The sequence below is a fragment of the Marmota marmota genome, unplaced genomic scaffold (genome assembly GCF_001458135.2).
Source record: "Marmota marmota marmota unplaced genomic scaffold, marMar, whole genome shotgun sequence".
NCBI classification, from domain to species: Eukaryota; Metazoa; Chordata; class Mammalia; order Rodentia; family Sciuridae; genus Marmota; species Marmota marmota.
Window position 1 is genome coordinate 3,697,580 of NW_026000016.1, and position 26,813 is coordinate 3,724,392.

At 41.4% G+C, this 26,813-nt stretch overlaps 1 protein-coding gene across 2 annotated transcripts in view; it reads left to right on the forward strand.

Annotated features, from left to right (window-relative positions):
• The window catches only part of Fam171a1 (family with sequence similarity 171 member A1), a 50,991-nt gene extending 26,482 nt beyond the window's left edge, over positions 1-24,509 (forward strand). For both annotated transcript variants that reach the window (XM_015483416.2, XM_048809064.1), the window contains 3 exons: positions 17,429-17,545; positions 20,842-20,956; positions 21,558-24,509. In XM_015483416.2, the coding sequence (XP_015338902.1) occupies positions 17,429-17,545; positions 20,842-20,956; positions 21,558-23,247 (1,922 nt within the window). In that variant the 3' untranslated portion in view covers positions 23,248-24,509. The remainder of the gene's footprint in view (positions 1-17,428; positions 17,546-20,841; positions 20,957-21,557) is intronic.
• The last annotated feature ends 2,304 nt before the right edge of the window (positions 24,510-26,813 follow it).

Sequence of the window (26,813 nt, forward strand, 5' to 3'; positions counted from 1 at the left end):
GCACCACATAGAAATAAATAAATAAAATAAAGATATTGTGTACAACTACAACTAAAAAATAAATATTTTTTTTAAAAAAAGAATTTTTTGATGTATGTAGTTGGCTGAATAATGCCCTTCCCCCAAATGTCTCCACATCCTAATCCTTGGACCCTGTGAATATGACCTTATATTGTTAAGGGGCAGGTGTGATCAAGAATCTTGAGATGAGAAGATGAGCCTGGGTTATCTAGATAGCCCACTGTAGGCATAACAGTCTCTATCAGAAGGAGTCAGAGTCTGAGGAGATGGTGGTATGATGGTGAGGGCAGGTTAGAGCACTCTGCAGGTGGAGGAAGGGGTCAGGCAGCCACTGGAAACTGAAAAGGGCCAGAAAAGGGATTCTTCCTCAAGCCAGCCCTACAGACATCTTCATTTTGGCCCAGAGAAACTGAATTTGGACTCCTGACCTCCAGAGATACAAAAGAATAAATTTGTGGTATGTCCAGCCCTATAAGTTCATGGTAATTTGTTACAGCAGCAGTTGGAAGCTAATACAATATAGAAATCATTGAAAACAAAGATGTGCATATTGTTATGAAGCCCCTGGAATATGTCATCCAAGAAGACTTCAGAAATAATCCCTATAGTTTTGAGCCTTTTCACTGGGAGTCTTCATTGTGTGGTTGATCTATTTTCATTTAAATGGTCTTTTTAACTTAGCATCTACTGCAAAAAAAAAAAAAATGTAGCCACCAAATTCCTGCCTGTAACAGATTGCACATGCACAGAGAAAACCAATGTTTGGATTGTCATTCAAAAATACTCAAATGAATTAAAATATGTTTTCTGAAAACTTTAGGGTTGGATGGACATTTCAAAGAAACCATATGTTCCTTGATTTACTAAATTCAAATGAAGCCTACATGTCTCATAAATTGTTTTACTAATATATTTAATCAATAATATCATTATCTTAGTTCAAATTGAAACACTTCAGTTAAACAAAAAAAATTTCAAAGACAGTATTATCAGGTCAAAAAAACAAATTTAGGAATTCACCAACACATCTAACTAAATACATAATACAGTTTATCATTAGTTGCTATATTATGATATGATAATCACTTCAAATCATTTAATACAAGGCTGGGGCTGTAGCTCAGTGGCAGAGCACTTGCCTAGCATGTGTGAGGCACCTTAGCATCACACAAAAATTACAAATAAAGGCATTCTATCAATGTACAATTACAAAAAAAAAAATAAATCATTTAACACTTTAAATTATCAACTTTGTAGGTAAATCAAAATAATTACCAATTTGAAATTGTTAAACAACCAGAAGTAGCAACTTATAAATCCATTAAGAATTTTTTTGCCTAAATCTGTATTGGTCAATTGTGACCCAAAAAATGTTTTGGTTTTTTTTTTAATTTTTAAATGATTGAAGAAAGATGAAAAGAGGAGAAAAGATGACCACATAAAATAACCAAACAGCAGACACAGACGGCACTTTACAGAACATGACTTAAAAACTCCCCGATTACATATTTACTCCAAACCCGTCAGAAAGTAGATGGCTGTGGGTCTGTAATGAGGGCTGTTTGAAAGTCAAGTGTTCAGCAAATTTGGCCAGTGGGCACTTAGGGAGTTCCAGCCTTGGAATTATCAAGTACAGGAATGCAGGCGGCAGAAGAGTCTGCTCTACCCAACTCCAGTAATATCTGTCGGGGGCACACCCCCATCCCTGCAAGCAGCGGGCTCCCAGAGCCCACACCTGTCCTGGGGATGGTTACTTGGAGCACAGGGCTTCTTGGGGTAAGCCCAAAGATGAGTGTGTGATACCGGGGATGGGTGTGTGTGTGTGCAGGGATAAGCAATTGTAAGGGAGAGCAGAGCCTGCGATTCTGATAGTCTGCTTCATTATGTTTTCTTTTACTTTTCTTATTTATTTATTTATTTATATATTGGCACTTAATCTTGAGCCGCATCCCAGTATTTCTATATTTTAATTTTTATTTTAAGACAGGGTCTCACTAAGTTGCCTAGAGCCTCCCTAAGTTACTGAGGCTAGCTTTGAACTCGTGATCCTCCTGCCTCAGCCTCCCAAGCCTTTGGGATTACAGGTGTGCACCAGTGTGCCCAGCAGTGTGTTTTCTTAAAGTGCAGTGGCGCTAGCCCCAAGGCCATGAGGGTTGAAGTCAGGGGTGCATGGACAGCTCAGAGAGGGAGGCAGGAGCCATGGCTTATGACTTTCTTCTGTGTGATGTAGGGCGGGCCTCTTTCCCTGTCTGTACTACAGACCCCTCTTCTGCAAAATGAGGGTGCTTGGATTTCTAACTGGGAAGTCTTAAGGCTCTGTGATCTAACTGCACTGTTCCTTCCAAACTAAAACTCATCATTCATTTAGACACCGTAGGTGATGAGGTTAAAAAATAAGGAAAGCCTTTGCTTGTGCCAGAAATTGGGTCTATTCAATGCACTAACATGGTCATCTCTGTAGTTACAGATGCCCTTTTATTTATTTATTTTTTTTATTGGTTGTTCAAAACATTACAAAGCACAGTAGCTGAGATATGTAATCAACCTAGGTGTTCATAAATAAATAAAAATATGAAATACAAATATATGTTATATATTAGGATTTCACATATATATGGAATTATTATATGATATTTCATCACATTATATGTAATATGAAAAAAAAAGAAAAGAGGAGAAAAGAGGGAGAAATGGTCAAAGGATACAGTTTCCAGTAAGTTCTAGAGGTCTACCATACAGCTGTATGAATATAGATAACAGTACTGTATAGTATACTTAGAATTTGCTAAGGGAATAACTCTTAAATATTCTTACCATAGGAAGGAGAAGAAGAAAATGGTAGTGGTGAGGTAACGGTATGTTGTTTATCTTAGTATGTATTTTGAATCATCAAGTCATGAACCTTAAGTATGTATAATTTTTTTTTTAGTTGTAGACGGACATAATATCTTTGTTTTATTTATTTATTTTTATGTGGTGCTGAGGATTGAATCCAGTGTCTCACAGGTGCTACACAAGCACTCTACCACTGAGCCAGAACCCCAGCCCCAGTATATACGATTTTTATTCATCAATTATAACTCAGCAAAAACAGAGGGAAATAAAGAATATCTCATGACACATTTTTTTTTATATGAAACTCACTGGGAATGTAACTGATAGAGCACTTGCCTTGCATGTGTGGGGCTCTGGGTTTGATCCCCAGAACTATAGGGAAAAAGGGAAGTAGGAAGGGACGGAGGGACAAATAAAATTTTATTTAACTCATGCATAAGCATTCCTAATAAAGTTTTATTAGCACACAGCCATAGTCGCCTGTTGGTATGCTTTGACACTGTAACACTCTGTCCCCCAAACCAAAAATATTTACTATCAGTGTGGCCTTTTACAGAAAAAGTTTGTGACCCCCGATCTAGCCTCCTGGGGGAAGCTCTTCCCTTTCTAATATCACAATGCTTGTGTAGCACATGTGAGGCACTGGTTTCCACACTTTGCCAGACCAAACTGAGGTGTGGGTTCAGCTACAACCTCCATATTTCCTGTGAGCCAGACAGCCTTCTGCATTTTGCCAAGTGTGACAGCTGATGTTCAGAAAAGCAGATTTTCATTGTGGAAAAAAAGAGACTTCTTTTATAATTTTTATGAAACTTCTTTTATAGTTCAGTGGGACTTCTATTTGAATGATAAAACCACATTTTTAATATCAACTCTCTAAACCCATGTTTTATCTCTAACTCAAATACTTAAATCCATGACTGCAGATAAAATTTTCTCTCAGGCTGGGGTTGTGGCTCCGTGGTAAAGTGCTCGTCTCACATGTCTGAGGCACTGGGTTGGATCCTCAGCACCACATAAAAATAAATAAATTAAATAAAGGTATTGTGTCCATCTACAATTTAAAAAATATTTTTTTAAAAAAAAATTTACTCTTAGAGAGGCTTAGATGGACTTTTTCTGACACCTTTAGAGGGGTCAGTAGTTAATGCTGCCATTTATCCCACTTGTCATTTTTTTAATAGCCACAATTTTCTTTTAAATTTTTTTTTTCGGGGGTGGGGACTTGTGAAGAATTTCTCATAATAAAAATTAGCATCTCCATGGTCCACCCTACATATTCACCCAAGGGTGGCCTAATAAATTAACATTTTGTTAGAGTACAAATAACACTGGATTATATTCAGTATGTTTAGTGGCTATATATATATACTCTCAAATAATTTGCCTAAAACACACAAAAACTTTTGCTGCATTGACAGTATGCTTTGCTGAAACATTTGTGTTAAATTTCCACTTGATTTATGGAACAAATATGACCCTATTTAGTAGATTTGTGTGTTGTCTTTTGAGGAATTAGCATAATTCTTTAACTTATGATTCTCTGATTGTGCCTTCGCTGTGTCCTACGTGAAAAGGTGCATTTGAAGGAATGGGATGGGATGTGAATAAACATGCACAACTTGTTAGTCATTAGCAGTGGTCAGTTTGACCTTTGAAAGAAGCAGTTTCCCTTCCCAGGTCTGGCAAAGGAAGTGCATTTCAGCTGGAACTTTCTGGACAATAAGAGGTGACCATGTCAATTTGCTTTCCTGGGCCTTTACTCTTTCTTTAGTGTATAACTGGGGCAGCAGATGGCTGTCTGATGTAGGAGGTTGTCAGAGTGAAATCTGACTTGTAGCCCTGGGGAATGGTCACTTATGAACAAGCAAACCAGGTCAGTGGTTAGAATTTAAAGTGACTGACTGACAGCAAGTGGCAAAGAAATTGAGATTTAAGATTCTAGATTTGTTAAGTTTCTGCTACTTAATGGCATCTCATTTGATTTGGATACTTTCATTCTAATGAGATGACAAAAATAAAAGCATGTTCTAAGAGCAAAACTATGTTGTGAAATCCAGTTTTAACTGCCTTCTCAAAACATAGCCGGCAGAGTATGTGGGGGTTGCTATAGAAATGGTGGTTACTGAACCAGCTTCTTATCATGTATGGCGCATACATAGCCGGCACTCGGGAGAACCTAGTCATAATTGGCCTGGAGTAGATTTGTGTCTGCTTCAGATGGTGGACGTTACTGCTGATGCTGTGCACATTTAATTAGTCCTTTAGGTAAGTCATGGCCAGCTTGTCTTTGAATGTGGAGCTTATTTAAAATACAGATCTCATTCTCATATTTTGTTTCATTTCATTAGTTTTGGGGGTGGGTGGATAATGGGAGGGAGTGGAAGTCCTTAAAGCACTAATTGTGCTTATAACTTTAAGAAAATGAAATCACATTACTGAACATGTAAACCACAGACCCTGGGTGATAATAGTGTGTAGGTTCAGTTGTAGCAAATGTTACTGTTCCAGGTGGGGGATATTGATAATGGAGGAGGCTGTGCTTGAGCGGGGGGATTGGCAGAGAAGTGAGAAATCTCTGTACCTTTCTCTCTGTTTTGCTATGAACCTAAAACTGTGCTTTGAAAAAAAAACCCAGTAATTAATAATACCATTACTAGCCTATATTTTTCTCCATCATAAGCTACATATCTGGATGAAAGAATTCTGATTGTAATAGTAGGTGTTGTGATTGAATTGTAAGGATGAACTGTTTCACATTTTGTGGGCAAAAGTTAGAACAGAAAAAGGAGTTTATTTCCCTACATTAAATATATATTATATGCATGATATTAATTTTAGTCATACACACCATTTTTTCCCATGAGAACAGATGCAGTAGTGAAGGGTGTTGAACAAAGGAGGAAGTCAACTTACCTTAGTGTAATATGAATATATCCCTAAGAACACTGTCACCTGAAATAGGTCGTTTCACTGCAAAGATCGTGGCTTAGAAACAAAGAAACAATTCTCAGAAAAAAAGAGTCTCTACTTTCCCAAATGTAAAAATTACCCTTAGAAGTGAACTGGACTTCTGTGAGATGAGTAGGAGAAAGGGGAATGATTTACCTTCCAGGAAGGTGGATCAATATGATGTAGCAGATAGCAAAGAAAACTGAGGACATAGGACTTATTTTGAGTAAATGATGACAGAATGAAACTTTGTCTTGCCAGAAAGCTTGACAGTCCGTCAATGGTGATTTGCGCTCTCTCTCTCTCTCTCTCTCTCTCTCTTTTAATATTTTTGGTTTTTAGTTGTAGTTGTTAGTGGACCTTTATTGTATTTATTTATTTTTATGTAGTGCTGAGGATCCAACCCAGTGCCCCACACATGCTAAGCAAGTGCTCCACCACTGAGCCACAACCCCAGCCTGGCGATTCGCTCTTTGAGATGCAGATGGGGATCTTTGGGCTGCTGTGGACCCTTAGCATCCTAGTTGTAGTGTCCTACCCCTATGGGCTGACGGAAAGGGATAAAGCCAGGGTAATAACACTTGTGCTGCCCTTGGGAGTGATCTCAGAACAGGGACGGTTGTTTTTCAGTATTACCTAGCAACTCAAAAAACAATCTTTTAATACCAATCCATTTCTGAGAATTGTTAAGCCTTTTGTGTTGGTAGCCTCCCCCAAATGACAATTTTCAGAAAATAATACCATCCCACTAGCTCTAGTGTAGCTGGGATTCAAAGCACTTTTGTTTTAAAACCCTGTTCTTAGGAATTTGGTTTTCTTAAAATATCATTGGATGGAGAACTAGAAGTTCCCATGCTTGGGTTTAATGAAAACCATTTTTTTGACAAACTTGACAACTGTTGCCTGCTTTTGTGGTCTCAGAATTTGGAGATCAATATCTTCCTCCTCAAAGAAAACCTGTCTTCTTTTAGAGTCAACTTTTAATGACCAATTATGGAGATTGACCTTGTGGGCTGTCTGTGGCAAGTTTGTGTCCTGCTGGCTTTCCCCATCACCTAGAAGCCTCCATGCTCCTTGGGGTGCTGCTGTTTGGCCTGGGTTTTAACTACGGATCTAACGTGTTCATTCCAGTATCAGTCTGAATAAAAAGTAATTAGGAAAGTGATGATGCCACAATTTTTTTCAGAAACAAATATTTTAGGGGTATTATATTGCCAATTTCCTCCATTTATAAGTAAAAATGTTTTGGGTAGATGTGATAATACATAGCCTCTGGCATTAGTGGACAGATTACTGAAGCAGCACACATCCCAGCAATTGGGACAGCATGGGCTTGAGTGACAGCTTCTCATTAGGTCACTAGTTGTGTGAGCTAAAGTAAGTCCTTGAACCTCTCAGACCTCCATTTTCTCTCCACAGTCCCTACCTCAGAGAATTGTTGTGAATGAAGAGCAATTACAATAGTACTGGTCAGTTGGCGAAAGGCTTTGTGGATGTTTGCCATTATTATTATCATCATCATTGTTGTTCTTGCCTAGTGAATTTTGGGTAAAGTATGATAAGAAAGGAGGACTGGTATGATCAAGCTGTAATGTCACTAAATGTAGCATCCCAATCTCACCCTCCACCACCACCACCACCAGGCTGGTATTTAGCTAGGATGCCCCAGCCATCCATCTGACTGGTCAGTGCCCCATCCTCTAACAGCTATACCATATTTTGAATATCATTGACTGTTTGGAATTGGATTTCTAAATAACCCTTCAGTTCAGAATGGGTTCTGCCTTTTAATTTGAGCAATGTAAGAATATGCCTTCTGGTGTGCAGAGCAGGTCTCTCACTAGTGCAAAAGCCCAGCCAGCTTCCTGGGTCTGCTTCTTTCTCTCCATTGGACACCACTGGCCATTACAGCCACATCCTCATCTCCAGTGAGGCACCAAGGATGGGTACTTGGGGTAGATGAAGATCCCACATGTCCTTGGTTTCCTGAACAAGATTCTGCGCTTCCAACCTAGGGCCTGAAGACCCAAGGGACTTCTTTGGCATCTGATAATTTCTGCAAGGAATTTCAAATTGGGGAAGGTGGGTGGGTTTTAATAGTGATCTTTTACAATTTAACTTGAAGGTATTCTGCATCATTTGGATTCGATACAGAACTTAAAATTACCAGATGATTTTTGTTGCCTGAATTTACATTTATAAATAGACGATTTTATAGAATAGGACTAATGAGAACAGAAGAGGAGTAGACATGATAGATGAATAATACAACCCCAGCATATTAAGGAAAAATGAAAAACTATGTTAGAAGAAAGGAAGTTTTATGGTAAGTTCAGCTTGAGGAAAGTGATAGAAGAATTGAATCATAGACCTGCCAGACTCAAAAGAATCCCCACCCTGGCCATCTATGTCCTGAGTATGTTGCAATCTAGACATTTAGCTCACATCATCAGGTACTACATTCAATTGATGTTTTTAATTTTAATTTTATTTTGCAATAGTACATATAGCCTTGTTTCTGTTTCTTTTACAAATTTGGTTTTATATTTTTATATGAGCTGTAAGCTCCTTTAGATTAGGACACACTTAACACATGATTTTTTTTAAATAAGGTCATGACTTCATATGAGTTTTTCTTTTCTTTTAAAAGTGATTTTGTACATTAATCAGGTCTGAAAATTCTCAAGGTCTACAAATGTTAGGGATAGGATTGTCCTGGGGGTAAATTACCAACTTCTCTGGACCTAATGTTTCTAGCTCAAAACTAAGATATATAAAGCCTACCATCCAATATTATATAAAGCTTAAGTATGATGTACATTCCTGGCCACATGTTATGTTCCTAATATCATAATTCTTTTTGCTCCTTCTCTTGAGCCACTCCTTTACAGTCGTTTGTATGCACACACGTAGGCAGACACACACCCAGACCAACTCAGCACATACAGAATGTGGTATATCGAAGTCTCCACAGAAGCACCCTTGCTTCCTCCTAATAAATGTGGTTGTATGTAACAGCCCAGCCATTTGAAATATGTAATTGAAAGTAGCCAAAATCAAAGGGAAATAAAAGTAGGATCACAACTCCAGACCTTTTAGAAGAAGTGTTTGTAATCAACTCTTTCTTAACTGAGCTTATCCATTAGGAAAACAGGGTATTACTCTAAACCAACATTTTTCATCATTGTTTTCAAAACTGCGCTGGGGTTGGGGAGCTGACATCTTTCCTCATCAGGAAGAAGCCAAACTGGGCATGGTGAGTACTCAAGGCACATGCAGGACATCCCTGGAAGGGAAGAAGAGGAGACACAGGACAGGGTTTTCTTCAGACTGCAGATCCCCTCCTTTTCCAGAATATCAGATTTTTGTGCATTCCTGCTTCTAAGCCAGGACTTAATGTGGCTTAAAAGAATAATGAACTGGATGTGGGAATGCAGAGCCACAGCCCATTCCCAGATGTGTCTTATAATTAGTTTGGGGATATTTGTTTGTTTGTTGTGTTTGAATTACTGCCGACATTAAAAAAGGGGGGGGGGAGATTTCCCATGGAATTTTCTTTAAAAAAAAAAAAATGAGCAGTTCATTTGTCTAACAAATAGCTTCTCCATGCTAGGAATCCCACTGTTGTACACTCTTGGGATAAAACAGTGACAAAACAAATTAGGGAAGAGCCCTATAATTCTGAAATTTTTATTCTAGAAGGAGACAATGCACTAGTATACTTAGATGGCATAGGTACCAGTTCAGCCAAATGATGATGGAGAAAGTGATTAGTTGGTCAGAGTCTACAGAGAAGTGACATTTAAACTGAGATACAGAAGGCACCTTAGAGCCTGACATGGGACTATCTTGGGTACAGAGCACCCCAGGAGGAGATAAAAAGGTCTTGATTTGGAACCAGTTTGTCCACACACACAGCAACCAAGTCACTGCGTAGCACTTTTCCTTAAGTAATGACACAGCGACATCTGTAGGCATTTGAGTCTGCCGACCCCTGACCTGCTTAGCCAAGTGACTAGATTCCTTGCTGAGCTGATCAGAGATACTTCTAGTTGCTTCAAGCACTGGCCACCCAGTTGCTGCACCAAGCCCACATTGTGGGAAATGGCATCAGACTTTTTTGAGAAGACTGCTACCCCTACTCAAGGGCACGTAACTTAGAGCTTTGCTGCTGAATTGGTGGTCCACAGATGAGTGGCACCAGCATCACCCAGCAGCTTGTCACAGAACACCTCAGGCTTTCCTCCAGATCCACCCAATCAGCCCCTATGCTTAGGACATCTCCCATTTTAATGAGCTCTTTAGCAAGACCTGATGGAGAGCATCCTATCACATCTCCAGATGCTTGCTAACTCTGTTGTACCATCCTTCATCCTGAACTGTTTTTCTAATCCAGAGCCTACTGGCTGTGCCACCCACAGCCCTTTGCTTCCCCCGCCCAGCCTCTTCCAACCTGTAATTGCAAGATGGTATTGAACTTTAATAATGAATGGAAATTTTCTCCTGATGGGGCTAATTAACTCATACTCTGATACTGTTTTCTGGAAATTCATAAATATCCACATATACCCAGTAAATTTTATTGATGTTAATGTGTGGCCTAATACTTTTGGCCATCTCTTCAAGGCAGAAACTTTCTATAACTGCCGAATCTTTATGATTTCCCATTACTGCTCCTTTCCTAAAATATATTTCAGTAAGTCATGTGATAGCTCAGCAAAAGCATAAAGGAAAAAATATCAAGTTTCTTCAATTAAATTTATTTTTTAAGAATCTCTTTTCCTTGTGTTTGATCCCCAGCACTGCAAAAAGGAAAAAAAAAAAAATCTTCCTCAGAAGGGAACATCTTACAGCCAAATATAGGCTCATTTCGTGTCTTAATTTCTAATATTCAACACATCTGTGATTTTGTGCTTCAAACAGAAGGTTGTTGGTTATAGTGAGTTGCCCTTAAATTTATTCTTGTCCAAACCAGTCCTGAAATGTACTTGCCCAGGGCTATAAGAATCCATCCATCCCCACATCAGTTTCGCTCCTTAGTTCGATTGCTTTCAACAAGAATGATTAGGTAATTGCCCATCAGACAAGTGTTTTGCTATATAATTAACGAGGAATGTTTACTCCTCAAAGATTTCATGGAAAAATAATTCCAGAAAAGGCAAACTAGCTATTCAAAGCCACAGACTTTAATTTGGAAATGAGAAGTCTACTCCACAATAGTGTAAATGTGGAAATTGTCACTATTCCCACTGAACTGACAAATGTGACTTAAAGGTTGATGAACTTTTATATTTTGATGTTAGCGAATGATTCTGCGCCAGTGTGCTAAAGCATGCAACAAAGTAGACTTAGATCTTGGAACTACTATGTGTACAATTGGTAGAAAATTATAGTAGAGGTTAAAAGAGATGAAAGCCTCCAAAAGCAACATCTGTCTGGCTCCTAAAGAAAACCAGTATATTTGAAGATCAGGAAGGACATAATGGTGATGGTGATGGTGATGGTGATGGTGATGGTGATGATAAGAGGAAGAAGAGCAGCTCACTTTGGATCTGAGAGGTACACTTCTTAAGATCATTCCCTCAGAGAGCTAATGCTTACCCCATGTCTGGTTAGCCAAAGTGAGGAGATGGTTACTGACCAGAGAAAACAGATGAAAAGCAGGGGAAATGTGGTCCCCACTGTCTTGAGTTCATGCCTGTATTAGCACAAGTGGCCTCATCTCTCATCACAGATGTTTCCAAATATTGCACAGTGAAAATGTGGGTTTAGGAGTAGAAGTGGCTGTTATTTCACAGTGTAAACAATCACCTTTTAATTGGTGGAACTTTTTTGAGATGGGTTTTGTGGAATTTCTTCCAACTGAGTCCCAGCTCAGAAACCTCATAGAACCTACTCCAGCTTTGTTCAGGAAAAAAATATGTCATGTAGAACATGTTAGCTGCAAGAAGTGGAATGCCCAGCTCCTGTGTTTAAGTGATGAGGCTATTTATTGCTTACATGCATGACAAAAGAAATGTAAAGCAGGGGCTCCAGACTTGCTCCAGCAGCTCCATGATATCATACAGGACACTCCATGTCTCCGTGCCAGCCCCAGAATGTCAGAGTTCACATGGAGGATTTTCTTTTGCCTTGGAAGTCATCTGTGTAATCAGTTGAGCACTTCTAGTGCTGGGCACTTATTTGTCCAGGGCTCTGAGGTCTGACATGACACAGATCTCAAGTGAGAATAGCAGCATGTGTTTCTGTATGTTGGCTAATATTCCGGGTGTCAATGTCAACATGTAATCTCTGAAAGTGTAAGGTTTTTACTTAGAGTTTCCCTTCTAAACTCCACAGTGCTCATAAGATCAGGTCATTCTGCTTGTTGCCAATTGCTTGTTGGAATGAGATCATGTACCGATTACAGAGGGGCTTCCAAGCCAACTAACATGCCAGGTGGGAAAAGCAAAGTGTATCTGACCTCCTTAGGTTGCATTAAAATTAGATGTTGTGTTTGGGTGAGTCTTGTATTTTACCATTCTTTTGCCTTTGGAGAGCCATTTGCTCAATTTTTGAACTCACTTTTCTTTATATGTTGCAAATAGAAGTTGACCTCATTAGTGCTTGGTAACCAGGCAGGAAAGTGGCCTCCCTAGTGATTGCTAGTAGACCCCATCCCGTCCTGCATGGGAGCATGAGTCCTGTCTTCTCCTGCCTGTCCCTTATTATGTGTGATAATCATTGTAGTTAAATACAGCTTCTACATGAAGAACTCAGGGTGCTTTAAACACATTGAACCTTGCCAGCAGAATACATAACTAACTCTTTTCCCAAATATGAGGGTAATATTTCAATGCACACTTTTTTTCTTGAAAGTATGTCTTTCTATGGAGCTGGGCTTAATTTTAGAGAATAATAATTCTGACCCTGGATTCAGAATGTCACTGTTCTATAACTGGTTTGTTCTCCCACCCCTCATTGACCTGTGTATGTTATTCTGACATAGGTTGGGGGGGCTGATGTTTCCCAAAAACAGACTGCAGGGGGCAGGGGGGCCAGAACAGGAACACAGCAAACCATAAGAAAGAAAGTAAAGGGAAGCAAATATAAGTGCACTAGGACTGTTTATTATCAGAGCAAACACATCCATAACCCTCAACTCTGGATTCCTAAGGGCATCAGTATGTCAGAACCTATCATAATAGTTGATCATAATAAGAACCCTGAATTTTAAAGACAAATCAAAAACGTGTTTACTTTTTGTAAGACAGGAGAAAGGGATGCATTTTAGAATTTGTATAAAACTGCCTTTTCCAATTTTGGCAAATGTATAGACGATAGCTTCCAGACCATGGTTAGGAGGTGTGCTGAGGGTTGCCACTGAGTGGTACTTCTCCTGACCTCTGTGCAGAGAGGCTTACCTTTTATCTAGCTTATAAATTTGTTTCTGCTTAAGATTACATTAGAGGATTCAAATGTCTTACAACTACTTGAAAACTGACAGTTTAGAAATTTCAGTCATGCAGAATTTCATTTCTTGGTGTTGCCAGAGAGATCACCACATGACCTTCACACACATGCACTCCCAATAACAGACACGAAGAGGCCTCAATCAGAGCAAAAAGGCACATGTCACCCAGCCAACTCCTGAGACACCTGCTCGGCAGCCAGATAGATGCGCTGATGGGATATGAAGGGACGAGACACTTGGGATCCTGCCTGCCTGTACCAGGTGACCCTGCCTTGGGCCTGCATGTCCCAGCAGCTGCCTGCTTAGAAGGAGGATGCTGAGGGGGCAGTAGGAAGCCATAGAAAGAGGCTAGGAAGGAGTAGCCTAGGGAAAGACAGAAAAGCCCAGAGGAAGTAAGCACCACCTGGCTGGCAGATGAACTGCTTGGAGAACAGGCAAAAGCAACAGGAGCTTTCTTTTGTCCATAGAGTAGGAGCAACTTGGTCCCTGCCTTGCTCTGCCTGAGCAGTGTCCGGCACTCCCCACCCCACCCCCAACCACCACCACCACCACGTGAACACTCTGTTAGCATCTGGTCACATCACCGGACATCACATAATCTTATTCAACAGAAGAGACGTTAGGGAGGTTTGTTTGCTCTGCCAGCAGTTATCACCTGTGAAGAAGGAATCTCAGGCCTCTGTCCCCAGGCTTGAGCACAATCATCTCTTCTTCTGTGTGCCTGCTGCCCAGGTGGGGAAACCAGCCTGCACCCACAGCAGCATCAGGATTCCAGTAATGAGAAGCATATGTTTCTAGTACACAATTCATTAATTCTTGTATTCCCTGTAGCTTACTTCCTCCCACAAAACAGAAACCTTGGAAAATGCTTTGCCAGTAACAGCATGATTGTTGAATCCCAAAACAGTGTCACACCGTAGTCACTGGCTATGTGTGCATTTTACAGAAAATGTATGCCAAAATTAATATCTCTTCCTCAGATGACTCTGCTCCCTTTAGTTGGGAAGAGTAGCATCCCATTTTAATCACACTTTGCGGGGATATCTTTCTAGCCGACTACAGGTTACCTGATGTTATTTTTGGATTGCATCTGTAGCTTTCACTCCACTGGAAGTACTGTTGAGTTCCTACCCTGTAGATATTTCTAGGTGTGGAGAAGACAAAAGGAATATAAGACACAGGCTCAAACGCTCAAAGCTTACCGTCTTCTAGAGGAGATAAGACCTAGAAAAATAGCCAGCAACCTAAGGTATACTAGATATACTAGAAGGAAAAGCACATGGTTTGATTTGTATCCTGGAAAATGGGTAGACTTTTGGAAAAAGAGTAAAACTACGTGAGGTTGGACCCATGATAATAGGCAAAGTCACTCTTTTTGTACTGTGTATTGTAAGGACCAACTTGGCAAGAACCAACGAGGGGCGTGTACTACAGGAAGAGGTGTTGGGAAGACTGGCCATTCTGTGCCTTCGTTTACAGGTCCCCAGCAACTCCCACTGCTAATGGCATTTGAAGTCCTGCCCAGGTGAAGGCAAACTCCTTCCCAGCCTCAGTACCACCACTCTCTTGCATGCAACCTGGGTTTCCCTTTGCCCCATCCCTGTCCATCATTCATACCCATTGCTCTATGACTAGGTTCTTGCTGTTCTCTTCCCTATAATAGCCTCTCCTTCTTTCTCCTGGCCTCACCCCCTCCCCCTACTGACAAACCCTACTTGACCATCAAAGCTAACTTCATCCTTCTCCCCTGCCCCAGGGGCACTGTTTCCCTTGCTGAACTCCCAAAACAGCTATGACTTTTTCTGTCACTGGTCTTTCTGGCTTCCACTGGCACCACTACCAGATCCTCCATCTCCCTGGATGGACCTGGGACCTGTCAGCTGGATGGTGTGTGTGTCTGTGTTCTTGTGTGTTCTTCTACCCACTTGGCTTGCCCCAGATGTAACTTGGAGATATTTTTTTTTTTTAATATTTATTTGTTAGTTTTCTGCGGACACAATATCTTTGTTTGTATGTGGTGCTGAGGATTGAACCCGGGCAGCATGCATGCCAGGTGAGCACGCTACCGCTTGAGCCACATCCCCAGCCCCACTTGGAGATATTTTAAAGTCTGTTTCACTTGATTTTCTTGTAGAAGGCAAAGGCAACTTAGGGATAAAGGTAGGTGGTTTGCTCCTGAATGATCAGGAATTGGGGCTGTTTCCAGCTCTTATTCTCTGAGGCCCATTTATCCTAACCTAAGTATCTGCCCCATTTGAAGAGCAGTCAGTCAAGAATCCAATTTGGGGAAAACTGCAAAACAAAGAATGCACAGCCGCCTCCCGGCTGATCCAGAAATCTTGCAATTGGGGGAGCACATGTGTGGGAGTGGGCATGGTATGTAAGTCAGGACAGAACTGGAGGGGGCCCAGGGGCTGGGGCGTGGGGGTGGAAGCAGTCGTAAAATCCATTCTCTACCTCTGGGGAGTTGTTCTTACCCACCATAGAAACCTTTCTTCTTCAGTGTCCAGTGTCTTCTGTTTCCTTAGGAGCCCCCATGGACATAGTGATTCCTCTCAGTTGCCAAACGACCTGTGGGCAAACCCACCCCCGGAAATGAATCTGAATTGGGCTTCTATGTTCTCAGACTCATTTTAGAGTCCTTTTAGCTTAAATTCTGCTCTAATTTGAACAGGAATCATCTGGAGCCAAGAGCAAGCCTGTTGCATGGGACAGCCAGAGAATGCAAAGCTCTCCTGGATGCCTGGCTTCTCCCACCGTCCTTCTTTGTGTATCGCTGTCCTTTAAGCAGAGGAGGGGGGCTGTGAGACAGGAGGCATAACATCACTGGGCACCTTTCCACTGCATTTGAATGTTACCATGGCAACTGATAGTGTCTAGAAGCTGCCCAAGTATTGTTTATTTCTTCAGAGGGGACATAATCCACTATTGCCTCAGCCATATGTGCACCTAAGAAAGGCAGAAATGTGGGTAGAATATTCGGTATACTTGATCCTTTCAGCACATCTGTGGCCGACACTTGCTGCAGTGAGGCAGCTATGCAGGAGCCCCGAGTGTGCAGCCCACCCTCTAGAGTGGTGAGCATGAGCCATGGGAGAGCTTCACCTGCCTCTCCCTTGCTTTCTGCCCACAGCAGCCCTCCCGGGCCTCAGAGAGCAGGGTGCTCTGCAGGTTGGCCCAGTGGTTCCACTTTTGGCTGGGAAACCACCTACAACCTCAGGCAAGTTAATCCTCCTCAGTGGGTCTACTCTTATAAACTTTACAAAGTAACCAAATAAACAGACACTGGGAAGGTTGGTGGGAATACAGCACGACAGAGGGGAAACAATAACCCCACCCTGGAGGTCGGGTGGGCCTAGGTACCTCCACTGTGCTTTCCAGAACCAAAGGGCCTTGGAAGGGTTTTACAACTCCCCAGTCCTCAGTTTCCTCATCTGAAAAGGGACCCTGAGGCCTACCCTGTTTGGTTGTTGTGAGAATTTTAGATAAAATATCTGTAAGACATGTATACTGTGACTAGCTAGTACATAGTGGTTCCTTAATGACAATTAAAGTAGTAACTGATGATAAAACCTGAACTTACTTTGACTTATTCAGTGTTTCCTAGCATCAAAACCAACTGAATTTTTTTTTCTTAAATACTCACCTAAGCCAGGCTTACTAGAACAGAATTTGCAAAGATTGAGGAATTATAAATTTAAAATTAAAAAAAAAAAACTTTCTAAGTAATTGTAACATAGCCAATCTGTGATTAGGTATAGGAAATTTATTTGTTCAAAGGTAATGATTATAAACATCACAAGATTCTCCCCCCACCCCTCTTTTTACTTCCAACAGCCCCTGGCATGCTGCCATTATTCTATTTCTGCACTGCAAAGGCTCCTGCTGAAATTATCTGTGTTTGGAAAGAGGGATATTTAATAAAGTGGCTGAAACTAATTTGATTGGGGGAAGGCAAAGAAGGACTTAAATTGTTCACCTTTTCCCTAAAGGGAAGTTGAAAAGAATTTTTACAGAGAGCTGTATGCAATCTCCAGGTGATGATTTAACTCTCCAGACTACCAAATGAGCTCTAAACATGACATTTAAGGTGACTTTTACAAGTACATAAGCCTTAAATAGGAGTTCAGCGTGCTCATAGCTGAAGTTCTTTTCTGAATTCCACAGGAACGTGGCTGAAGAGCGGTCTAGGCCTCGTGCACCAGGAAGGCAACCAGCTAACGTGGACGTACATTGCCCCCCAGCTGGGGTACTGGGTGGCAGCCATGTCTCCTCCCATCCCAGGTAACACGAAGCCAACACTGGCGATGATGGGGATTGATTTCTTTGAGGGCTCAGGCTAAGTATGCATTTGAAAATAACCTCAGCAGAGAGATCACATCCAACTCAAAACTGCTTCAAAGTCTGAAATCAAATGATGGAAAAAAGGCATTTTGTGGGGGTGGAAGAGTTCTGGTTGGAACTTTCCCATTTAAGACAAGAATAATGCATGGAAAATAGTCTTGCCTCCTGTCTCTGTTTTGCTCAGACAGCTGCCATGGGGCATTCTTAATCAGAAGCCCACAGAGGAGACTCAGACCTCCTCCCTAATTCCCAAAACAGCTGGGGCCTGGTGTGAGCAAGCTCATAGGAAGAACACTCAACAGAGGGACTACCGGAAAGTCACCATAGTGGGCTTCGTAGGGCAAAATATTTGATTTGACACTTCCAAACTGCTTACATGCAAATCAATTGCTCTGTGCCCCAAAGAATAATCTCCACTTAGGGTATATGAATTCACTCCTATTTTTTAAAGTGTGATTCAAAAATGTGATTCTTAACCTATATTCCCAAATATATATTCCAGAATTGTTTTTCAAAATGGGCATCTCATGAGAATCATATCTAGTGATGTCTTCCATTGCTACATTTTGCTTTAGAATCCATAACACTTGGACTGCCTACCTTCATGAAACTATTCTGTGGTAGCCAATCTTTATGCTTACAAGCCCCTTTGATTGCTATTTTTTTAAACACATCTAAAAGTCATGCACATCCAAATCTGGTGAGCAAAATAGGAGATTGAGCTAGGTCAAAATGTGCTGTGATTAAAAAGGCTCTCTTGCAAATTAACCATGAAGGCATTTCCAAATGGAAATACAAAGTATTTTAGTAATGGAATTATCACTGGAATTAACACTTAAACTCCCAAAGTAACTAATGTGTTGGAGGCCATTCCTAGGTGGGTGTTGAAAAGTTTGTTACATTGATTTTATGTTCCCATAGCAAGAAAATTTACACTTCAGGTGTGTGTTTTTCTTGATGGCATGGTTCTTATAGCATTGTAACATGAACCGGGTACAGAAATGCCCTATTTTCCTAATTTGAAATATTAAGAGAATGTGACTAAGAAGAAAGAAAGAAAAGAAATTCCTTAGGTACCAAAGCAGAAGCCACAAAGCCCATGCATTAAAGTGAACTTTTGTTTTAGACAGATTTCAAAACAACTGTGGCTATCAGTTTTCCATTATGCCACAGATGAATATATGTTTTTGTAAAAAGGAAAGGGGACTGACGAACACAGCCATGAAGTAAGAGACTCAAGAGCTCTGAGAGCACCCACAGCCCAGCCTGATGGCATTTAATGTGTGGATACATGCATGGTAAACTCAGAGCCATCAATTATTAAAGCAAATGACAGTAATGCTGTGTTTTCACGAGTCCAAAACCAAGAAGAAAATAATGGGGGTTTCATTCTTTTATTATCTGCTTAAGAAGGAAGCAAAGCACAGCTATGAATTTTCTGCAGATTTCCTGTGGCAGAGTTTGAAATAATTACCTTCTGAGTACTGAACAGACCACGTTTCAGTTTTCTTGAAATGATTTCTATATGTACCCTACGGTTGTTTTGTTTGTCTCGTTTTTGTGGTGCTGGGGATCAAACCCAGGTAGCCAAGTTTTCTTGGTGGCTTTCTCACAAGGCTCCCCATCTGGGGAGGCTGCCTTTGTATAAGAAGTTGTATATGGAACAAGTGAAGTGAAGCAGTGGGGAGTTTTTTTTCCAGCTTGCTGAACCTTCATCCCTAACATACCACACCATTGAAGTGAATTGTATTTGGGAGAGAAGGTGTTCTCTTTTGGACTCAGAAATGCCAGTATTTTCAAAAAATTGATAAACCTCTTTCACTTGATGTGACTCTAAAGAGATTTGGCTCCTTAAAATGATTTTTGAAGAAATCTTCACCTATCAAAAAAAAATTTTTTTAAGCAAATGGGTGTTTGTGGGATTTAGTAATCATAACCAGGCTACTCTGGAATAATGTGAAACCCACAGTTTTTTCCTTTCCCTGCATTGGCCCACTGCCAGGATATTGACCATCAATAAATGCTCAAAGCCCAGATATTGTAATTTTCAGAGGATTTTGTTGTTGATTCATTGTGTCAGTAATATCAAGACAGATTTGCACTATTTTTAGACTTAAAAGATATGAATTAAACTCCTATTTCTTGGTATTCTTTACAATATGTATTTTAGAAGGAAATATTTTTATCTCTAGTAACCTTATCTGTAAATTCTAAAGAGGTCTGTGGCTATCTGGGCTTGGTGCAATACACCTGTAATTCTAGCTAGTTGGGAGGATGAAGCAGGCTGATCACAAGTTCAACTCCATTCCGGGCAACTTAATGAGACCCTGTTGCAAAATACAATTAAGAGAGCTGGGAATGTAGCTCAGTGGTAAAATGCTTGCCTGGCATGAGCAAGGCCCTGGGGTTCAGTCCCCAGTACCACTAAAAAAAAGAAAAGAGGTCTGTGGCAGTGTGCGGTTAGTCTTTTAAAAAATGTAGAAGAATGTTTTATTGTTTTACATGGAAAGAATTTTCATTACACTTAACACCCTGTAATAAGTTATTGCTTTTTAAAGTCGTAGTAAATTTATGTCATATATTTAGACAATGTAAATTTATGTCATGCATTTAGAGAAAGGGCACTCTATGTAGTAATAATTGGCTGCCCAAACATATTGAGAATAAGATCTTGTGATTTTATTTTTCCTGTCAAATAAAATCTCCAGATATTCAGATCCTCTCTTAAAGGTGAGAAACCCCTTATTATGTTCTCTTTCATCCATTTGCTTTTATTAAAAGACCATGGGTCTGGGGTCGTGGCTCAGTGTTAGAGTGCTTGCCTACCATGTGTGAGGCACTAGCTTTAATTCTCGGCCCTGAATATAAATAAATAAAATAAAGGTCCATTGGACAACTAAAAAATATTTTTTAAAAAAAAGATCATGTATTTAGAATGATGAACATGCTGCCAGGTGAGGCTCACTTCTCAGATAAGAAGGGTCTCTTGACACAGCCACGTTCCTATTTGAGTTTTGAAAGTGCTGCTGGCCCCGGAAGCTTCCATAATAATGTTAATTATGGAATGAAATGGTGGTGGTTCCACAAACCCATCGATCAAGGGTATTTTTGTCTGGCCTTTGCTCTGTGCCCATTGCAGGAAGAGTAAGAAAAAAGACATTATGTTCTCAACTAATTATCCCTCTTTTTATTTAAAGGTATCAAAATATCTAAAATGCCATTTTCTGACCTTCTAGGTCCCGTTGTAACACAGGACATTACCACGTATCACACCGTGTTTCTTTTGGCCATTTTAGGAGGAATGGCTTTCATACTTTTGGTTTTGCTGTGTCTCCTTTTATATTATTGCAGGTAAAGTGTTACCATTTTGGCAATATCTTTTTTAATGTCAAAGTTCTTGTGCAATTGATATTTGGAAGCATTGGTATGAAGTTGCTTTTTATGTATTTTTTTTCCTAAATTGAGATCCTTTTTCTTGTTGTGAAACAGTATCTACAAACTCAAATGCATGATCTAAATTACAAATGAAACTACATGATGTGTAAGGCCAAGGGGAGTTGTATAAAAACGTTTGACAATTGTCATCTGATTCCCTCGGAGTACTCCCAAATACTGATGGAGAGATGATACTCTCAAGATCAAAGCAGAATTATTCTTATTTTGATGCCACGTCTGTTCACTGAGCAAGAATGTTTATCGTTGGCTCTTGGGTGACCCCTTACAAATGAATTAGTTGGCTGTTCTTACAAAAACCTGAGGATCACTCTCCAGATGCTGCTGCTCTGGGTCAGCATTGGGTGAGTGAGGGTTTGTGGTGAGAGGCTTCTGGCCCCTGATGAGTTGTTTTGTTTCTCCTTGTGGAAATTGAGAATTAGGATTTTGCCTGAAACTTGAAACTGTTCCATCATGAGAATCTCTAATCTCTAGTTGTGGGTCGTGTCTTTGGTCACAGGAGGAAGTGCTTGAAACCCCGTCAGCACCACAGAAAACTGCAGCTTCCGGCAGCCCTCGAGAGTTCCAAAAGAGATCAGTCCACTTCCATGTCGCACATCAACTTGCTGTTCTCTCGTCGGGCGTCGGAATTCCCCGGCCCTCTGTCTGTTGCCAGTCATAGCCGCCCAGAGGCCCCAGGGACCAAGGAGCTGATGAGTGGGGTCCACTTAGAAATGATGTCCCCCAGCGGAGAGGGGGACCTGCACACACCCATGCTGAAGCTCTCTTACAGTACCTCACAAGAATTTAGCTCCCGGGAAGAACTGCTCTCCCACAAGGAAGAAGATAAAAGCCAAACCTCCTTTGATAACTTGACTCCGAGTGGGACACTGGGCAAAGACTACCATAAATCAGTGGAAATTTTTCCCTTAAAGGCAAGAAAATCTATGGAAAGAGAAGGCTACGAGTCCCCCGGCCACAATGACTACAGGGGCAGTTATAACACTACACTATCCCAGCCTTTATTTGAAAAGCAGGACCGAGAAGGCCCAGCATCTGCAGGAAGCAAACTCACCATTCAGGAACATATGTACCCTGCACCTTCATCTCCTGAAAAAGAGCAACTGCTGGACCGCAGACCTACTGAATGTATGATGTCACGATCCGTAGATCACCTGGAGAGACCGACGTCTTTCCCACGGCCGGGCCAGTTGATCTGCTGTAGTTCTGTGGACCAGGTCAATGACAGCGTTTACAGAAAAGTGTTACCTGCCTTGGTCATCCCTGCCCATTATATGAAACTCCCAGGGGACCATTCCTATGTCAGTCAGCCTCTGGTTGTCCCAGCGGACCAGCAGCTGGAAATTGGAAGACTTCAGGCTGAGCTCTCCAACCCCCACGCAGGGATCTTCCCACACCCGTCCTCTCAGATGCAGGGCCAGCCCTTGTCTTCCCAGGCCATCTCTCAGCAGCATCTGCAGGAGGCAGGCACGCGGGAATGGAGCCCTCAGAACGCATCCATGTCAGAGTCTCTGTCCATCCCTGCATCCTTGAATGATGCGGCTCTGGCTCAAATGAACAGCGAGGTGCAGCTCCTGACAGAAAAGGCTCTGATGGAACTTGGAGGTGGGAAGCCACTTCCGCACCCCCGAGCGTGGTTTGTCTCCCTGGATGGAAGGTCCAATGCTCATGTCAGACATTCATATATTGATCTCCAAAGAGCTGGAAGGAACGGAAGTAATGACGCCAGTTTGGACTCTGGTGTGGATATGAATGAACCAAAATCTGCCCGCAAGGGAAGGGGAGACCCTTTGTCTCTCCAGCAGAGCCACCCACCTGTCCAGGAGCACCAGCAGAAAGAACCCAGGGCCCCGGACAGCGCCGCCTACACGCAGCTGGTGTACTTGGATGACATGGACCCAAGCAGCAGCGAGTGTGGGACCACAGTCTGCACCCCCGAGGACAGTGCGCTGCGATGTTTGTTGGAAGGCTCGAGTCGAAGAAGTGGTGGACAGCTGCCCAGCCTGCAGGAAGAGACAACCAAACGAACTGCAGATGTCCCCCCGGAGCCATTAGCCAGTCCCCACCAGAGAAGATCTGCTCATGACGACGAAGACGATGACGATGATGACGACGACCAAGGAGAAGACAAGAAGAGCCCCTGGCAGAAACGGGAGGAGAGACCCCTGATGGCATTTAACATTAAGTGAGCTGTCACAGAGCCACCCAACCATGGGATATAACCTTGCCAAATATCCTTTCTTACTGAAGCGCGTACCTGTTTGTGGAGGAGCCGAAGAAGGGCTACCGCAGGAGTGGACGTCCGCTGCGTGGGCATTGCCCTGTCAATGGTAGAAGGGAGTTAAAGTTATTTCTCGGAATAAAGGATGACTCTGGTAGATGCTGCACCTCCAGGGAGGTGGCTGGGAGAAGTGTCTGAACGTCGTTCCACAGACTTGACCTGTCCACCCACCAGGGATGCTGCAAAACCGCCCGTGATGTTGCTACACTCCAAGGATCACCTCAGTTTTCCCTCGGATTCTGGGAACAGATGAAACTCTTTTTGCATTGCTTGAATCCATTTTCTCATGATAATGCTACTGTGAAGCTATTCTTGAGAAATGAGGGTGGCACTCTGTGTCCCAAGGTAGGCATTATCTCCAAGGAAAGCTATGCATTGCTGCTTTGTTTCTTATTTTGCTTAGATTTTGCTTTGGTTAGGGCTCGTTTGGGGGTTTGCTTCTTCTCTCTCTATTTTTTTTTCAATACAGTTTGGTTGTAAAAATTGCATTCCCTCATTTTAATCTGTTCTACTTCTCAGTGGTTTGTTTTGGTGTCTCCCTTCAGGAACTCCTGAGTGTCATCTTTTAACATCCAAGCCTTTTAATGAAATCGTACTGAAACTTCTATCAGCTGAGAGTCTTTCAGTTCTGGTCCCATTAACTCCAAGTGCCTTTTTTACAGTGACAACAGACAGTCCCTCAGTTTTTTGGTTTTTCTTAATCCCTTTAATTGAACTGCCTGGATTTTATATAAAATTATTAAATGATATCCCTTTTCTTTAAACTGCATGCTGCCAAGTGCCATTTGTGCTCAGCATTCTCATTTCAGCTCAGTGTACTCTCTAGTTACCCTGTGTAATGTGGGTTCTGTTTAGCTAAGATAGACTAGAGGACACTTTAGAGATGCCCTTCCCTACCCCATCCCTTTGGCCATAAGCCACCGTTATGGTTTTATTGGCTGTTTGTATATACGGTTGGTTGCATATTAACTCTGGAATCCTATGGGCTGATCTTGCTCGGCAAACATGAGAGTATGGACTGAGCAAGGGGACTGAATGTGACTATTAAAAAAAAAAATCTTATGTACTATCCAAAAGTGCCAGAATGACTCTTCTGTGCATTCTCTCTAAAGAGCTGCTTAGTTATCCAAAAATGAAAATTCAAAATAAACTCAGAAGAAAATAAAACTATTTTGTGGTCATTTTAATTCATTCTGAACCATCATCTGTTGCAAAATCATTACTAAGACTTTTTAAATCATTCCTTGACATCCTAAAATGTGGTGATTGGACTTGTAAACACAGCCACCCACGGATTTACACTCCGGTGAAAATCTTTAAAACCCACCTTTGTCTTTAGTGTCATTCAAGAACACAAGGTAACATTTTGTTGTTTTTCAGGTAAGGAGAGATGTCTGTGCTTTACAGGAAACTGGTGTTTTAGATCTAGTATCGATCCCTCTTGGAACAGCTTCAAGAAGATTTTGTTAAAATGACCTGAATCATCTTGGATGTATAATGCTGTTCATCAAAAGTGTTAATGGAGATGATGTCAAAACATAGATTGGAAGAAATAAGTTGAGCCAGCCGTTTACAGTCAGCAGCTTCCTTACAAAATCTTCATTCATGAATTCCATACAGACAGAAAATCAAGCTGGTTGCTATTATTTTAATTCTTCAATGCTGACATTTAGTATTTGGCTTGGCAGGGAGTGGGGGGGGCGGGTGGATGGTTGAGAAAGTTCCCCAACAGTCAGACAACTGTGGTCCAGCACCTGTGGGGTAAGAACTGAGGTAGAGTTCATTCTGGAGTGAACATTCTCACCAGTAGGTGGCGGTGAAGCCGCGCAGACTGTGCTAAGTTTCCAGGAAGAAGTCCTTTGTCAACTCCCTCAAAACAAAGTGTAAGGTGCCTCCTGGTGAATGCCCAGGGCCAGACATTGGTGGTGGGGGCAGAAAGGAGGATTTCAGAGCTCCCTGCTGTTACTGGTTCCCTCTCAGCCTAGGGTTGCTGCCAGTAGAATCACCTCCTTCAAGTATCAGTTTCCGGGAAGCCCTGTTCAAGGCATGTTACCTGTAGGAAGCAGGTGACACATGAACCCTTAGCACCAATTATGGGAGATCTGGCAGGAAGGCTGGGGAGAGCTGCTTTTCTGACTCCTTAGGTGAGACATAATCTAGGTTGGCTATGATTGTGGAAAGTATTGATCAGCCAGTAGTGGCCACAACTTGGGAAGGCAAGGAAAATGGGTTTGCCAAAGGGGAATTGGTTCTTCCAAAGGTGAAGTCAAATCAGTCTTACTGTTATCCATACTGGTCCCTAGAGGTTAAGTTTTTTTCTCATGGTGCCAACACTTATCATCAGACTAGAATTCTCTAGACAGAACTCTGTGACTTCAGACTTTGAACATTTCATCTGGTATGTCATGGTATTCCAAATTAAGTGTATTGCCTGAGGGACCAGAGGCATCAAGGGCATCTTGCTCCTGCCACCTAATGGTGAGTTTTCATCAGGTATGATCTAAACACAGCTCTCCATGGCCAGCTCTGGGAGGTGGGGGAGGGAATGCCCAGGGGTGAATCAGCCCCTGGTCTGCCTAAGGGCTAGGTGGCTGAGGAGACTGAGATCCATGGGGTTCCTATCTGGAAACAAAGTATTGAGAACAACAATTTATTCCAGTTTCAAAAGCTTGTCCAGAAGATGTGTTTATTCTTTGTTTTCTACCTAATCAACCAAATAAAGGAGATGTGGTTAAATAATTGAAGTCACTCAGCTCAAAGCAGTGATGTGCCCAAACCAGCTCTCTGGAAATAAATTCATTTGAGCTACAAATGTTCCTAATGAAGCATGTGTCAGACACAACTTGCAAATAATAATAAAATACATCACATTCTCTTTTGTCAATTTCCTTTGACAATTGATTCTCACCCAATGCTTTTGTTGATTATATCATAGCCAACCCATTGTTGTGACTGACAAGAGTATAGTTCTGACATGAATGCTATTATTTAATGATTAAGGTGAAATTGAAACAGCAAAGATATATTTCAGAATGTCACTCATGGAATGGCTTCTTTGCTGAGTCAGTTTTTAAATACTAGCAGACTGTTCGCTCAGACATTTTTGGTGCTGTTTACAGTGTACCAACTTCAGACATTGTCCCATTTTAAGTTTCAATCCACATTGTTAACATTTTCTGTATCACTTTCTTAAATCTATAAATCAACCAATCAAGACCTGATCTATAGTATTTGCCAATTTCTGTGGTGTAGATACTCCCAGTGTGGCTAATTTCAAGCAACTAGAGAGATGTCACTGCACCTAAGAGCCTATGCTGAAGCAATGTGTAGTGTGAAGGCTGAGATGCACATCAAGGAGAGAACACGTGTGTTAGAGAAGCTTCATTCAGCCATGTCCCAGTGATGGCAGTGTTAATGAATTAACAATCTATTAAGTAAGATGTTTTTAAACAGAAACACACAAAATAACAAGGT